This window comes from Meriones unguiculatus, chromosome X (genome assembly GCF_030254825.1).
Source record: "Meriones unguiculatus strain TT.TT164.6M chromosome X, Bangor_MerUng_6.1, whole genome shotgun sequence".
NCBI lineage: Eukaryota > Metazoa > Chordata > Mammalia > Rodentia > Muridae > Meriones > Meriones unguiculatus.
In genome coordinates this window covers 91,027,737-91,045,166 of record NC_083369.1, presented here as the reverse complement: position 1 = coordinate 91,045,166, position 17,430 = coordinate 91,027,737, and the positions used below count along the sequence as shown (strand labels likewise).

At 38.2% G+C, this 17,430-nt stretch overlaps 1 protein-coding gene across 1 annotated transcript in view; it reads left to right on the top strand.

Annotated features, from left to right (window-relative positions):
• Positions 1–17,430, top strand: part of Cfap47 (cilia and flagella associated protein 47) — a 446,261-nt gene that overhangs the window by 213,846 nt on the left and 214,985 nt on the right. The window contains exon 36 of the mRNA XM_060374666.1: positions 10,622–10,756. Coding sequence (XP_060230649.1) covers positions 10,622–10,756 — 135 coding nt within the window. The remainder of the gene's footprint in view (positions 1–10,621; positions 10,757–17,430) is intronic.

Below are 17,430 nucleotides of genomic sequence, written 5' to 3'. Positions count from 1 at the left end.
CAGTGATTTAAGTATTTCCTCTCTAAAGGCCACAGACTGTTTGGCTGCAGCTTCCTCTATTTCTTTTCGTATTTTATTTGTTTCCTCTGTTATCTTCCTCATGAGCATAGATGGTAGGTCATCTCTTTGAATTTCAATTATGCTGGGGTGTCTAGGGTTATTTGCCCCCGGATAACTGGGTTCTGGAGATGCCATATTGCTCTGGCTTTTGTTGGTTGAACTTTTACGGTGTCCTCTACCCATTGGGCTATCTTAGTTGTTTGAACTTAGTTTCTAGTTGTTCCTGGACTCTTGTAGTGGAGAGAATCCCTTTGGCAGGAAGATGTTTTTTCCTGAAGGAAGCCTTCTCAGCTTTTTGGGTATAGTCACTGGATGTCCGGTGTTTTTCAGGAGTTGCTACAGCTCAGCTTAGGCATAGAGACCTGGGCGGTAACTGTGGTCCTGATTAGTCAAGAGGGCTCTCCTCTCACTGGGAGAAGTCCAGGAGACAGCTGCCCTCCTTCTGGGTTTCTTGCTGTAAATTTAGTGATCAGCTGCTGTAACCTGTGTGTCCTGTGGTTTGGTCAGTTTTGTTAGGGATAACTGGTTGCCCCTTGGAGCAGTATCAGGGGTTGATCTCAGGCTTCCCAGTCTTTTGTAGGTCTGAGGTTGGGGCTCTGTGCCCCAGAACCCAAGAGGTAATCTGTGGCATGTGAGTACTGCTCTCCTGGTAACAGCAGGCTATCTGGGACACAGTAGTTCCCTGTATTGGGCCAGCCTGTGAGACCTTTTCTGGTGATATACTGGGTTGCCTAAGTCCGTCTTCTTCTCCCTTGTTCCTTGTTCCTTGTGAGGGTTTCTCCAGACAGTGACTCTAAGACTATGGTGTCTTGGAGCACACAGTTCTGTCTGTAAGGAGTAGTTGGTACAAAGCAGGCCTCTGGGCTGGTAGAGCATGAGCCCACCTGCTAGTCTGAGGGGGCTGGGTTCCCAATATCTCTGTGCTCCCTGCTTGGGCCCGGATTTGTGATGGCTGGGCATACTTGCCTGTTTGCGATCTGGGGTCTGCTAGACTTTCCCCAGGCAAAGCCTTGGTGACCCCAGCAGTTCGGTTTCTTCCTTCCCTGTGGGGCCCTCTTCGGACGGGGATTCCCAGTCTCTTTTGCATTGTGGCGCACAGCTTGTCTGTACTTGTGTGCTGTGTGGGCAGCCCTCCGCACGGTGGGAGCTCAGTTGTGATGGCGGCGGGTACCCACGGTCCGCGAGACCTTCCAGGGAAAGACTGGGTGACCCATGACAGACTTGCAACTTTGTTTCCCCGTGGGGTTTTCTTGCAACTGCGACTCCCTTTCTCAGGCACCCTTGTGCCCACCGATCAGCCTGGGAAAGTGATCCGGACACGCAGGCTTGTGGCACCAGCCTGGAGACCCAAAGCCTGCGTTACCTGGGATTTCTTCCGGGTTCTGGCTGGTCAGCCGAGAGTGGACCCGACTGATTCCCACGCCATGGGAACCTCCCCTCATCTAGGAAACACCATCTCTGTAGTTTCAGGGCCCAGAGTTCAGTCTCCTGGTCGCTGCATGGAGAGTGCTGTCCCGCTTCTCAGACACAGTGCTCTCCTGGCGCCGCCATCTTGGCTCCCCCCCAGCTTTTTTCTTTCATAGGAGATGTTTAGTCTTATCTCAGAAAGTTGATGAACATAAAGTTATTTTAAAATAATAAATTTCAGCATTTTGAGTAAGATAAAGTCAAACCAAATTTCTAGAGCCAACTGTAGTGTATTTCAGCAAAGTTCTCCAGGTGTATTGTTTTGCAGCCATTCTTAGCATGCTGATATTCAAATATGCACCCTAAGAACCCCAGTTTTTTTGCTGGTATTCTCGGCAATAATCATTATCTAAATAGCAGCTAGACCTAAATACTGCATCTTATTTTAATACTCTTTTTACACAAGAATGATAATAAGAAAATGATGAAGAAAAAGAAAATGACGAGGATGAGAAGGAGGAGATTTTCTACTGGACCCAGATTGTATTTCTCATTGCATGTCTTTTTACAGTATGACCCCACAGGGTTTTGGATAAGCCACTGCTTACCCAGTGAAATATTGACTAAATTTCTAGTGAACATGAAAGAGTAAAATAACTGATGGTAATAAACATCAGTCTCTATGGGGTTGAAATACATCACACGGGACCTCTAAAATTGGTTGTTGTCTAGTGTGAAAGCTTTTGATAACCCAAATATTGTGGCATATTTAATTATTCTTGAACAAAGGCAGCATCCCATCTAGTTGCTGATCATGAAGCGTGGTCTCAGGAAATCCACTTGAGTTTGTTAAGAGCACAGTAATATGCAAAACAACTTGAACTTTTTCTGTGATATTATATCTTTCATATATTTTTAAAATTTCTTATTGAGATAGCCAATTTTTCATCAATGAGAAATGAGATAATTACAATGAGAAAGTATCTATAACTGAGTGGATCCATTAAGCAGAGCCTCTAGAAAGGTCGGCACATATGTTAAAGCAAATGTTTATCTTGGTAGCTGGGAGCCATAAATAGAAAACAAAAAAACTACCGGCTCCTTCTATAACTTGATCCCTTCACAGTTTTTCAAGATCTTTCACAAATATTTACTTTTCAAAGTTCTGCTATTTTCCCAGTAGTACCATGCAGGCAAACAAACCTTTATTACAAAGACTTTCAGAAGATCATTCATTGTTCAAGCTATCCTTTATTACCTTATCATTTGTTAATACTTCAACAAAACTAAAGCAAAAACAAAAACAAAACTAAAGGAAGAACAAAACAAAACAAAAAACCCTACTCATTATCCTCAAAGTAGTAAACAAATCAGTACAAGTGATATTGTTTTGATTTGATTTATATAATGTAAGAATTACTTTAGTGAAATTTCTTTTTTTAATTTTTTATTTTTATTAATTACAGTTCATTCACTTTGTATACCCCCTGTACCTCCCTCACTCCTCCCCTCCCAATCCCACCCTCCCTCTTCCCCACTGGTGTCCCAAAGGAGCTTACCATAGAGGACCTCTGAAAGGCTCTGCCCTGCAGGGTATCGAGGCAGATGTTGAGACTCATAGCCAAACTTTGGGCAGAGTGCAGGGAATCTTAAAAAGAAGTGGGAGATAGTAAGACCTGGAGAGGACAAGAGTGCCACAAGGACAGTGACAGATCCTATCAGTCTGGGCACATGGGTCTTTTCTGAACTGATGCTCCAGCCAAGGATCACTCATGGAGATGGCCTTGAACCCCTGCACAGAGGTAGCCTATGGCAGTTCAGTATCCAAGTGGCTTACATAGTAATGGAGACAGGAACAGTCTCTGACATGAACTGATTGGCCTGCTCTTTAATCACCTCCCCCTGAGCGGGGAGCAGCCTTACCAGGCCACAGAAAAAGACAATGCAGCTAGTCCTGATGAGACCTGATAGACTTGGATCAGCAGGAAGGGGAGGAGGACCTCCCTTTTCAGTGGACTGGGAAATTTCTTATGTATGCTTTTCTTTGTAGAAACCTGATTCATTTTATAAATTGTCTTTCTTGATATTTTTTAAACAAATGTTTTAACTGAAATAGAATTAGATCATATTCCCTTCCCATCTACCCTTCTCCACTTTCCATGTATCTTCTCTTGAAACCCTTTCATGGCCACCACTGTCAAGTTAATAGTCTCTTACTTTTTTATTATATTTGATACACACAGACACAGGTATGTGTGTGTGTTTACAAATAAATGTAAGTAGAACTTGATGAGTTTATTTTAGCTGTTTGTGTTTATAAAGTTTTAAGGCTGACTACTCTGTATTGAACAACCTGAGAGCAGCTAATTCTCCTTTTACTAGCAGTCAGTAGTTTCCTGTAGTTCTTTGTGTGAGATAGGTCCCATGATATTTTCTTTAACATTGACATTTCCATTATGATTGTTATTATTAGGACAGGCTGCACTGTCTTCCTCTGTGGCCTGGTAAGGCTGCTCCCCACTCAAGGGGAGGCAATCAAAGAGCCAGCCAATGAGTTCATGTCAGAGACAGTCCCTGTTTCCCTTACTAGGGAAACCACATGGACACTGAGCTGTGATGACCTACATCAGTGCAGGGGTTCTAGGTTATCTCCATGCATGGTACTATTATTCTGTTCTTGCTTATGCAGCCAATTTTAGGAGATACTGTTTTTCTTTTTTCACTATAATTATTATTATTTACAATTTATTCATTTTGTATCTCAGCTATAGCCCCCTCATTCATCTCCTCACATTCCCAATCTCCATCCATCTTCCCCCATTTTGTTCTTCCCCAAGTCCCCTGATAGTGGAGGTCCTCCTCCCCTACTAACTGACCCTCCCTATCGGGTCTCATCAGCAGGTCTCATCAGCACTGGCTGGATCATCTTTATTTGTGGCCTAGTGGGAGGTGATCAAAGAGCAGGCAACAGAATTCATGCCAGTGACTGCTCTTGCTCCCTTTTCTATGGAACCCCCATGGAAACTGAGCTGCCCATGGGCTTCATTTGAGCAGGGAGTCTAGGTCCTCTCCATGCATGGTTCTTGGTTGATCCATCAGTCTCCACGGGACTGCCTGGGCCCAGACTTTTTGCCTCTGTAGGTCTCCTTGTGGAGCTCCTGTCCCCTCCAGGACTTTCTATTTTCCCTTTCTTCCATAATACTGCCTGCATTCTGCCCAAACTTTGGCTATCAGTCTCAGCATCTGCTTTGATACCCTGAATCTTTCAGAGGCCCTCTGTGGTATTCTCCTGTCCTGTTCCCTGTCTTCTCCTATTTCCAATGTCTACCCTTTTTGTCCTTCTGAATGAGGATTAGGCCTCTTCCCTAGGGTTCTCTTTGTTGTTTAGCATCTTTGGGGCTATAGACTTTAATATGTTTATCCTATATTATATGTCTAATATGCACTTATGAGTGAGTATATACCACGTGTGTATTTCTGCTTCTGGGTTACCTTACTTAAGAGGATATATTCTAGTTCTAGACATTTGCCTGCAATTTTCATGATTTCCTTGTTTTTGATTTCTGGGTAGTATTCCTTTGTGTAAATGTACCACCCATTCTGTATCCAATATTCAATTGAGTACTGAAGATTTCTTTCCAGATTCTGGCTATTATGAATAAAGCTGCTGTGAACATAGTTGAGTAAATGTCCTTTTTGTATGGTTGAGCATATTTTATATATATGCTCAGGAGTGGTAGATTTGGATCTTGAGGTAGCAGTCCTTCTAATTTTCTGAGAAAGCACCAGATTGATTTCAAAAGCCATGTTACAAGTTTACATTCCCACCAGCAATGGAGGAGCGTTTCCCTTTCTCTACAACCTCTCCAGCATGTTTTATCCCCTTTGTTTTTTTGATCTTAGCCATTCTGATTGGTCTGAAGTGGAATCTCAGAGTCATTTTGGTTTGCATTTCCCTGATGACTAAGGACATTGGGCATGTCTTTAAAGTATTCCTCTGCCATTCTATATTCCTCTGTAGAGAATAATCTGTTTAGCTCTGTACCTCATTTTCTAATTGGATTACTTGGTTTGTTGGCATTTGACTGTTCTTTCACAGTGTCCTTTGCCTTAGAGAAGCTTTTCAGTTTCATGAGGTCCCATTTTATTTGTTGATCTTAGAGCATATGGTGTTGGTGTTCTGTTCACAAAGTTGTTTCCTGTGACAATGAGTTCAAGGCTCTTCCCCACTTTTTCTTGTAACAGATTTAGTGTGTCTGGTTTTGTTGAAATCTTTGATCCTTGGACTTTACTTTTGTGCATGGTGATAAAATGAATCAATTAAAGACAGCATCTTCAACAAATGTTGCTGGTCTAACTGGATGTATTCATGTAGAAAACTGCAAATAGGAGACACTCTTTTACAGTAGACTTCCTGTTGGTCTGGCTAGGACAATCATTTTGACTCTTCCTCTTGTATATTCCATGAACCATATATGTAAGAATTGTTATGTAGATGTATCTGTTGGGGATTAGCTCTTCACAATTCCATTTTGTTTTAAAAAATAACATCTTATTTCATATATTTTACTATTCATATAAACATTTTCATTTACCTAATTTCTCATTTCTATTCTTACATGTATCAAAGAATAATTTTTGAAATAATATTAATATTTTTATCTATACATTTATTATTATTAAAAATGAAATATTATCCTCTTGGGCAGCTTTCTACCCAGTTTATTTTTGCTGTTGTTGTTTCTTTGTTTGTAGCAGCTTTATTTCTTTTTTTAATTTTTATGTTTTTAATGTTAGTTACAGTTTTTTAACTTTGTATCCTTGCTGTATCCCACTCCCTCCTTCCTTCCTAATCCTATCCTCTCACCCTCATCTCCTCCCTGCCCCTTTCCAAGTCCACTGATAAAGGGAGAACCTCCTCCCTTTCATCTGACCCTGGTTTATCAGATATCTTCAGGACTGGCTGCAAAGTCCTCCTCTGTGGCCTAGCAGCACTGCTCCTCCCTGGGGGGGGTGTCAAAGAGCCCGCCATCGAGTTCATGTCAGAAACAGTCCCTGTTTCCCTTATTAGGGTACCCACTTGAATACTGAGCTACTAAGGCTACATCTCAGCAGGGGCTCTAGGTTGCATCCATACATGGTCTGTGTTTGGAGAAACAGTCTCATAAAAGAACCCTGTGCCCAGATATATTTGGTCCTTGTGGAACTCCTGTCCTCTCCAGGTCGTATTAATTCCTTCCCCCCTTTTTTTGAGTCCCTGCATTCTGCCAGAGTTTTGGTTATGAGTCTTAATATCTGCTTTGATACACTGCTAGGTAGAGTCTTTCAGAGGCCCTCTGTGGTAGGCTCCTGTCCTGTTACTTGTTTTCTCCTACTTCCAATGAACATCCCATTTGTCTTTCTAAGTGAGCATTGATCATCTTACCCTGGGTCCTCTTTCTTGTTTATCTTCTTTAGGTGGATAGATATCAGTATATTTATCCTATCTTATAAGTCTATATAAGTGAGTATATACCATGTGTGTCTTTCTGCTTTTGGGATACCTCACTCAGCATGATCATGTCTAGGTCCCACCATTTGCCTGCAAATTTCATGATTTCCTTGTTTTTAATCACTGAGTAGTGTTACATTGTGTAAATGTATTACAATTTCTGTATCCATTCCTCAGTTGAGGGACAACTGGGTTGTTTCCATATTCTGGCTATTACAAATAAAGCTGCTACAAACATGGTTGAGCAAATGTCCTTGTTGTGTACTTGAGTCTCTTTTGGATATATGCCCAGGAGTGGTATAGTTGGATCTTGAAGAAGCACTATTCCTAATTGTCTGCGAAAGCACCAGATTGATTTCCAAAGTGGTTGTACAAGTTTGCATTCCCACCAGCAATGGAGGAGGGTTTCCCTTTCTCCACAATCTCTCCAGCATGTGTTGTCACTTGAGTTTTTGATCTTAGCCATTCTGGTAGGTATCAGGTAAAATCTCAGGGTCGTTTTGATTTGCATCTCTCTGATGGCTAAGGACGTTGAGCATTTCTTTAAGTGTTTCTCTGCTATTCTGTATTCCTCTACTGAGAATTCTCTGTTTAGCTCTGTACCCCATTTTTTAATTGGATTGTTTGATTCACTGCTTTTTAAATTCTTTAGTTCTTTATACATTCTGGATATCAGCCCTCTGTCAGATATAGGGTTGGTGAAGATCCTTTACCAGTCTGTAGGCTGTTGTTTTGTTTTGATGACTAGGTCCTTTGCTCTACAGAAGCTTTTCAGTGCCATGAGGTCCCATTTATCGATTGTTGCTCTTAGAGCCTGTGCTGTTGGTGTTCTGTTCCAGGAAGTTGTCTCCTGTGCCAATGAGTTCCAATGAGTTCCAATGTCTTACCCACTTTTTCTTCTAACTGATTTAGTGTATCTGGTTTTATGTTGATATCTTTGATCCACTTGGACTTTAGTTTTGTGGGGGGTGATAAATATGGATCTATTTTCATTTTTCTGCATGTAGACATCCAGTTGGACCAGCACCATTTGTTGAAGATGCTGTCTTTTTTCCACTGAATGGTTTTGGCCTTTTTGTCAAAAATCAAATATCCATAGGTATGTGGGTTTAATTTGGGCTCTTCCATTCAGTTCCATTGATCCATTATTCTATTTCTATGCCAATGCCATGCTGTTTTTATTACTATTGCTCTCTAGTACAGCTTGAGATCAGGGATGAAGATGTCTCCAGACGATCTGTTGTTGTACAGGATCGTTTTTGAAATGCTGGGTTTTTTGTTTCTCCATATGAAGTTGATAATTTTTCTCTCAAGATCTATGAAGAATTGTGTTGGTATTTTAATGGAAATTGAATTGAATCTGTAGATTGCTTTTTGCAGAATAATCATTTTCACTATGTTAATTCTACCTATCCATGAGCAAGGGAGATCTTTCCAGATTCTGATATCTTCTTCAATTTCTTTCTTCAGAGAATTCAAGTTTTTCTCATCCAGGTCTTTCACTTGCTTGGTTAGAGTCACTCCGAGGTACTTTATGTTATTAGTGGCTATTGTGAAGAGTGTAGTTTCCCTAATTTCTTTCTCAGCCCTTTTGTCTTTGGTATACAGGAGGGCAGGAGGGCTTATGATTTTTTTGAGTTAATTTTGTATCCAGCCACTTTGCTGAAGGTGTTTATCAGCTAAAGGTGTTATCTGGTTGAATTTTTGGGGTCGCTCATGTATACTATCATATCATCTGTGAATAGTGAAACTTTGACCTCTTCTGTTCTAATTTGTATTCTCTTGATCTCCTTTAGTTGTCTTAGTGCTCTAGCTAGAACTTCAAGTACTATGTTGAAGAGATATGGAGAGAGTGGGCAACCTTGTCTTGTCCCTGATTTCAATGGGATTGTCTACCTAGTTCTTATTATATTATTACATTATATCATGTTTTTCATCAGGCTCATTCCCATTATCAGTGCAAAAACCACAGCCCTTGCTTTAAAAGTTATGAGACTGTTTATTCTGTCGTCAATTTGAGTGATCATGGCCCAGATTTAGGTTACCCCAAATTCTCATGTTACAAAATGAAATCAATTTTATGAAGTTTTATCATTTACAGAGCAAGAAATGCATAAATCAGGGCAAAATTTAAATACATTAATAAGTACATTAGATTAGTGAATACAGTGAAATGGGGTAAGCTTTTATGTAAGCTTTTTGGTTCCTGTAAGCATGTGGTCTTCCAGGTTAAATTATTCCAAACTTTTCTGTCTATTAGTGACAAGTTGTTAGTTCTGACACAAAGGTGGGTAAGAAATCTGGAGGACAGCAACTTAGCCTAAGACCAGATAATTGGCCTCTGGACCTGCAACATTCCGGTCTCTCCACAGTACTGAAATTCTAATTAGTCAACTAAGCTCTGTAGGCACAGCTTATTTTAAGGAATTTTCACTTACACCATATAACTTTACCCCTTCATTTTAAGTACTTCTGATTGATAAAAGAAGAACAACCTCTTCTAAAGACAGAATGAAGGGTGTAAGGTAACTGGACTAGCAAATAGCCATTGTTGGCTGAAAATGACTGATTTCAATATCAGTTGCATAATATGATAGATCTTGACTCACACCACTTGCACTTCCAGGATGGGTCCAGATCATTTTTATTTGCTAACATGAGTTTTTGCTCAGTTATAGCATATCTGCATCTCGATATCAGTTCATGTACTAAGAGGACCATGTATACTGATATTGACGAAGTTACAAACTATGACTCTATACCTCTTATCAGTGCCAATATAACTCTGCTATGAATAATCTTTTATACTATTTTACCTTTTTTCCTAGAAAATTAGGTGGAATCCTTCCTTGTTCACTTCCTGATTCTATATTTTTGCTTTCATTTATGTCTTAACTCTGTTAAATACCTTGGTAAATTTTGGAATTTTGTTTCTAATAAGTTCAACAACCATGACAAATTACCTCGTTTATCAGTACAGTTTTTTTTGGTTCCTTGTGGAGAAGGAAGTTCTCCAACTGCTCTTACCTAGCCTGCCTGAATTGTTGCTCCTTGAGTACAGGTTCGTTTATCAAGCCTGCACCTTGGCATTCAGAACTGCCACAGTGTAATCCTGGAAATCAAGAGGTTTTGTTTGTTGTTTGCTTGCTTGCTTGCTTGCCTGTTTTGTTTTATTTTATTTGTTTCTTTATACATTCACTTAGTGGTATTTTTCCTTTCTGATAGACTGCATCTCTTTTATATTAGATATAATGTACTTAAAGTCAAAACATTCTAAAAGATTCATTTCATGTACCATTTTCTCCAATGGGCCTTCCTTGAAAATCCCTTCCTATGTTTAGTAATATATGCACTTGTCATAATTCTTTCACTGTGTTATGTCAGTTTATGCATGTGAATCATCATTTCAAAGACAAAATGTGCTTTGGAACTCTGGATCTGTTTTTCTGAAGTCTTTGAAGGTATGGTTAGCATTCTGGTTAAGTTTAATCATCCTTTAATATGTTTGGTACTTCCCTCTGGTCTGTTTTTATATCTTTATTTTACTTCCATTGTTGATTAGAAACACTTTTGAATGTTTTAAATTTATTATGTAACTGTCATACCTCATTTACTCCCTGTTTTATCTGTACATCCTATAACTTATTTCTCTTGTGAACCTAGGCCGTTGACATCTGTGATCCAAACCCAGTGCTGATGCTAATGCTCTGTGTCTACATGTATGAAAGACTCCCTGAATACCTCCCCAAGAAAGTGGTACCATTCTCTTGTACTCTGTATGATTCTGTGCTTGCAAAGGTAAGAAAGTCTTTGGGACCAAAGCTCACATGACATTAAATACTTAAGGGAGTTTTGATGTTTGTTTTTCTAAATAATTAATAGTAAATGCTTATGTTATAGTTTTACTGAGATTGAGTAAGGTTTATCAAATAATTTCTTCTAACAAAAAATAATAAAGGGATCACTTGTGCTTAGTAATCATCACTTGATATAAAAATGATTCCTTTCTCATTCATAATTTACAGAATAATCTTCTAAATGATAGTTTGTCACTTTGAATAGATTCATATTTTTCTTTTTTCAGCTTATATTATGTATTCCTCTTTATGTACATTTGGGATGAGTTTTAATTTAATATTATTCTTTGCAATACTTCAGAATTTATCTTCAAAGTTATGACATTGTGACCTTTACATTTAGTATCTTTGATGAAAATACAGTATAGGCTCTTAATTTGAATGATGGTTTATAAAGATTTTTCTAATTATCAGGAAGATTTCAGTTATTTTTCTCAATTTATTGAATGCTTACTTTAGGGAAAAACACAGGTTCTTATAAATTTTAATTAGAAAGCATCTTTTTTGTTTCATTCTTTGTCAGAGAATGAAACAATGAAATATGAGTTTTCTTAGGAGTGTTGATTGTGGTAATTCCCTAAATGCTATGAAAGTCAAGGATATTGTTTAAAACCTATCATTGTACTGGGAGGCTTTCACTTGTAAAAGAAAGCATCATAATTTGGAAGTGTTTTGTTTAAATTTTTAGGAGTTAGACAGAGCCTCAACAATTCTCAGTGCTTATTTTTCTTTATGTCATGTTTATATCTCTTTATATATCTTAATTGTTTCCTGTTTCTATTTTCTCCCCCTCTGTATATATATATATATAGATATAGATATACGTATATATATACATTATATATACATATATACATATCTATGTATACATACATATATAAACATTTACATATATATATGTTCACATATGTGTGTACATGCGTGTGCACTGATGTGCATATGGAAGTCAGAAAACAATTTGTGGGAGTTGGTTATCTATTTTCACTGTGTGGTTCTCAAGGATGAAACTCAAGCTTGCAAGCTTAGATGCAGATGTTTTTTTCTTTCTGATCATATGCCCAGCCCTTTTTTCCACTTACTCAAAGTGATCAATACTGTACTAAGGTGCTGCTCAGTTACTGTGCATGTATTTGTCAAGCATAGGACTGTAAAATTAAGGAAAATGTTAATACTATAATAATTTTAAAAGGTTCCTTTTGTTATTATATTTGTGGAACAACATAAAGGATGAAATCCAGCTCTTTATGCATTCTAGGCAAAAGCTCTTCCAGTCCTCTGAACCAGCAATCCTGCATGAGCTAATGATTAAAGATAAGCATGAATTAATGTGTTAAAAAATTTGAAGCCATTCACATGAGAACCAAATTTTTTATTTATATATTTATTACAAATAATCTTAACATGGAATATTTTATTTTCTCCACCTATGCTGATTGAAAGTTTTGCTGGGTATAGTAGTCTGGTTTGACATCTGTGTTCTCTTAAAGTCTGCAACATCTCTCCAGGCCTTCCTGGACTTCATGGTTTCTGTTACAAAGTCTAGTGTGATTCTGATAGGTCTATCTTTGCATGTTTCTTGCTCTTTTTCCCTTGCTGCTTTTAATATATTATCTTTCAAAAAATTATTTATTTTTTAACTACTTACAGTTTATTCAGTTTGTATCCAGCTGTAGCCCCCTCCCTCATCCCCACACAACCCCACCTTTCCTCCCTCATCTCATCCCATGGCCTTCCCCAAGTCCACTGATAGGGGAGTTCCTCCTCCCTTTCCATCTGACCCAAGCCTATCAGATCTCAGGAGGACTGGCTGCATTGTCTTCCTCATTGGCCTGGTAAGGCTGCTAACCCATCAGGGGGAGGTATTCAAAGAGCTAGCCACTAGGTGCATATCACAGACAGTTCCTCTTCCCATTATTAAGGGCCCACTTGGAGATTGAGTTGCCATGAGCTACATCTATTCAGGGGTTTTGGGTAACTAAATGCATGGTCATTGGTTGGGGTATCAAACATAACTGTGCCCATATATATATATATATATATATATATATATATATATATATATATTTGGTTCTGTTTCTATTGTTGAGGAGCTCCTGTCCCCCTTAGGTCTTTCTGTCTTCTTCTTCTTCTTTCAAAAGATTCCTTGCACTCTGTCATTATGCCCCCTTTTCGTTTCTGATTTTGCTGATTTGGGTAGTTTTTCTCAGCCTTTTATTCTATTTGGGAAAGGTTTGGTCTATGTTGTTGATTTTTTTCAAAGAACTAGCTCTTGTTCTCATGGAATTGTTTTATTGTTTTTTGGTGGGTTGATTTGTTTGTTTCTAATTCTTGGGTTTCAGCTCTGCGTTTGATTATTTCTAATCTTCTACTTGTCTTGGGTATGTCTTCTTTTTTTCTAAGGCTTTTAGGTGTGCCATTAAGTTGTTTGTATGAGATGTCTTAAGCTTCTTTACGGAAACACTTAGTGCTATGAACTTTGCTCTTAGCACTGTTTTCATTGTATCCTATAATTTTGGGTAAGTTGTGCTTTCATTTTCATTAAATTTTAGGAAATCTCTAAATTCTTTTTTCATTTCTTCCCTGACCAAGCTGTCAATGAGGAGAGAGTTGTCTACTCTCTATGTGTTTATAGGCTTTTTGTACTTCTATTGTTGTTGAGGTTTAGTTTTAGGTGGTCTGATAGGATAGAGGGATTATTTAGCTCTTCAGGTGTATGTTGATGTTTGCTTTGTTCTATATTGCTCTATATTTGCTGTATATTGTTAATTTTTGAGAAATTTTCATGAGGTGTTGAAAAGAATGTATAGTTTCTTGATTTTGGGTGAAAAGTTCTGTAGACATCTATTAGGTCCATTTGATTTAAGACCTCGCTAAGTGTCATTGTTTCCCTATTTGGCCTCTGTCTAGATGGTCTTTCCCTTGGTGAGAGTTGAGTGTTGAAGTCTCCCACTATTAAGGTGTTGGAATCAATGTGTTATTTAAGCTTTAATAATGTTTCATTTACAAATGTAGGTGCTATGTATTTGGGGCATAGATGATCAGGATTGTGATGTCCTCCTAGTGGATTTTTTCTTTGATGAGAATGAAGTGCCCCTCCTCATCTTTTGTGATTAATTTTGGTTGAAAGTCTATTTTATTAGATATTAGGATAGCTACTCCAGCTTGTTTTCAGGGTCTGTTTGCTTGAAAAACATTTCCCAGCCCTTTACTCTAAGGTAGTGTTTCTCTTTGTTTCAGAGTGTATTTCCTGGATGCAGTAGAATGTTGGATCCTGTTTCTACATCCATTCTGTTAGTCTGTATCATTTCATTAAAGAGTTGAGTCTATCGATGTTGCTAGATAATAGTGACCAATGAATGCTAGTTCCTTTTATTGTGGAGTTGATGGTATTTTATTAATTGTTTTCTTTTAATTTTTGTTGTGAATTTATCTATTTTCTGTGTTTTCTTGGGTGTAGATGATTTCATTGGATGGGAGTTTTCCTTCTAGCATCTTCTGTAGGTCCAGGTTGTAGTGTAGATATTGCTTAAGTTTACTTTTCTGATGGAGTATTTTGTTTTCTCTATCTATGTTGATTGAAAGCTTTGCTGGGTATAGTAGTTTGGGTTGGCAACTGTAGTCTCTTAGAGTCTGCATGACATTTTCCCCATCCCATCTGTTTTTCATAGTTTCTGTTGCAGAGTCAACTATGATTTTTATTAATCAGCACTCAATAAATGCAACCCTATGAACCTGAAAATCTTCTATAAGGCAAATTATTCTGTTAAAAGAAAAAAAATAAAGAAAGAGATGTCCATTAACATACAAGAGTCCTACAGAACACTGAGTACACTAGATCAGAAAAGAAACTCCCCGTGTCACATAATAGTCAAAACACTAAATCTACAGACAAAGAAAAAAAAAATTAAAAGCAGCAAGGGAAAGAGGCCAAGTACCGTATAAAGGTAGATCTATCTGAATCACACCAGAGACTATTAAAACCAGAAGAGCCAGGACAAATATGACATTTGCAGACACTAAGGGATCACAGATGCCAAGCCAGACTACAATGTACAGCAAATGTTTCAATCAACATATACGGAGAAAAAATATTCCATGACGTTCATAATTTTAATCAATATATACTCAGAAATCCAGTCGTACAGAAGATACTGGAAGAAAAACTCTAACCCAACGAGATCAACTATACCCAAAAAAACACAGGATAAAGACACCATCAAAATAAAAAATGCCAAAGAAAACAAGCACAAAACACACAATCACCACCAACTCCACAATAAAAGGAAATAACAATCATTGGTCACTAATATCTGTTAACACCACTGGTCCCAACTCTCCAATTAAAAGATGCAGACTGATAGAATGGTTGTGGAAACAGGATCCAGCATTCTGCTGGATTTAAGAAACACACCTCTGCAACAAAGATGGATACTACCTCAGAGTAAATGACTGGAAAATGATTTTTCAAACAAACAGACCCTGAAAACAAGCTGGGGTACCCACCATAACATCTAACAAAATAGACTTTCAACCAAAATTAATCACAAAAGATGAGGAGGGACATTTCATTCTCATCTAAGAAAAAAAAATCCATCAGGAAGACCTCACAATCCTGAACATCTATGCACCAAGCACAAGGGCTCCTGCATTTGTCTAAGAATCCTTATTAAAGCTTAAATAACATATTGATCCCAACACCTTAATAGTTGGAGACTTCAATATCTCCCTCTTGCCAAGGGACAGATCATTGAGCCAGAAGCTAAAAAGAGAAATAATAACACTTACAGGGGTCTTAAATCAAGTGGACCTAATCGTTGTCTATAAAACTTTTCACCCAAACCCAAAAGAGTACACCTTCTTCTCAGCACCTCAATGAACCTTCTCCAAAACTGATCATATAGTCAGGCACAAAACAAGCCTCAACTGATACAAAAAGACTGAAATAATCTTTGGAATCATATCAGACAACCATGTTTAAAACTAGACCTCAACAATAACAGAAATAACAAAAAGCTTACATATGTGGAAGCTGAACAACCTTCAGTGACAGCTGGGTCAGGGAAAAAATAAAGTAACAAATTAAAGACTTCCTGGAATTCAATGAAAATGAAGGTACAACTTACCCAAACTTATGGGACACAATGAAAGTTGTGATAATAGGAAATTTCATAGCATTGGGTTTCTTTAGAAAGAAATTCTTGGCATCCCATACAAGTAACTTCACAGCGCAGCTGAAAGCACTAGAAAAAAAAAAGAAAAGAGGCAGGCACACCCAAAAAGAGTAGATGGTTGGAAATAATCAAACTCAGAACTGAAATCAATAAATTACAAAGAGAATAATTCAAAGAATCCATGGAACCAAGAGCTTTTTCCTTGGAAAAAATCTACAAGATACACAAACCCTTAAGCAAACTAAAAGGCAGAGAGGCACTATCCATATCCACAAAAACAGAAATGAAAAGGGTAACATAACAATGGACACTGCAGAAATCCAAAGAATCATTAGGTCCTATTTCAAAAGCCTATATGTAACCAAATTTGAAATCTAAATGAAGTGGACAATTTTCTTGATAGATTCCATTTACTAAAGCTGAATAAAGATCAGGTTAATAAATTAAATAGTCCTCTATCCCCCAAGGAAATAGAAGCAATCCTTGGTTTCAGTGCAGAATTCTACCAGACCTTCAAAGAAGAACTAACACCAATACTCTTGAAACTATTAAACAAAATATAAACAGAAGGAACATTACCAACCTCATTCTATGAGGTAACAGTCACCTTGATACCTAAACCACAAAAAGTCCCCAACCAAGAAAGAGCACTTCAGACCAATCTGACTTATGAACATTGACCCAAAAATACTCATTAAAATACTCCCAAACTGAATCCAAGAATACATTAAAGATATCATCTTCTCTACCAAGTAGGCTTCACTGCAGGAATGAAGGAGTGGTTCACCATACATAAATCTATCAAGATGTTATTTTTTCTTTTAAAAAAATATGAAGTGCTTTTTATTTTAATTTTAATTTTTCACTTTACATATTATTGTAGCGTCTTCCCTCTCCTTGTTTCACTCTCCCTCCCTGTTTCCTCTATATATCCTCCCCTACTCGTAAGAGTAGAGTAGCCACCCCTTCCTTCCCACTCACTCCAACCTATCAAGACACAGCAGGACTGAGTTCATCATCTTCCCTGTGGCCTGGTGAGATTGCCCCAACAGGGGAAAGTGATAGAAAAGTAGGCCACAGAGTCCATGTCAAAGTTATGGAGATTCCCCTTACGAGGGAACCTATATAAGGACCAAGCTGCCCATTGACTGTATCTGTGTAAGGAGCCTAGGTCCAATCTTGGTGATTCATTCTCCACAGGTCCTCCTGGTTAGTTGGCTCTGTTGGTCACTTTGTGGACCTCCTATCTCCTTTGAACCTTCTATCCCTAGCCCCTAGTCTTTCACAAATCTCCCTGTACTCGAACCGGTATTTGGTTGTGAGTGTCTGCATCTGTTTACTTCAGCTGCTGATTGGAGCCACTCAGAGAACAGCTATATTAAGCTCCAGTCTGCAAGCATAGTAAGAGTATCATTAATCATGTCAAGGTTTGGCTGTCTCCCAT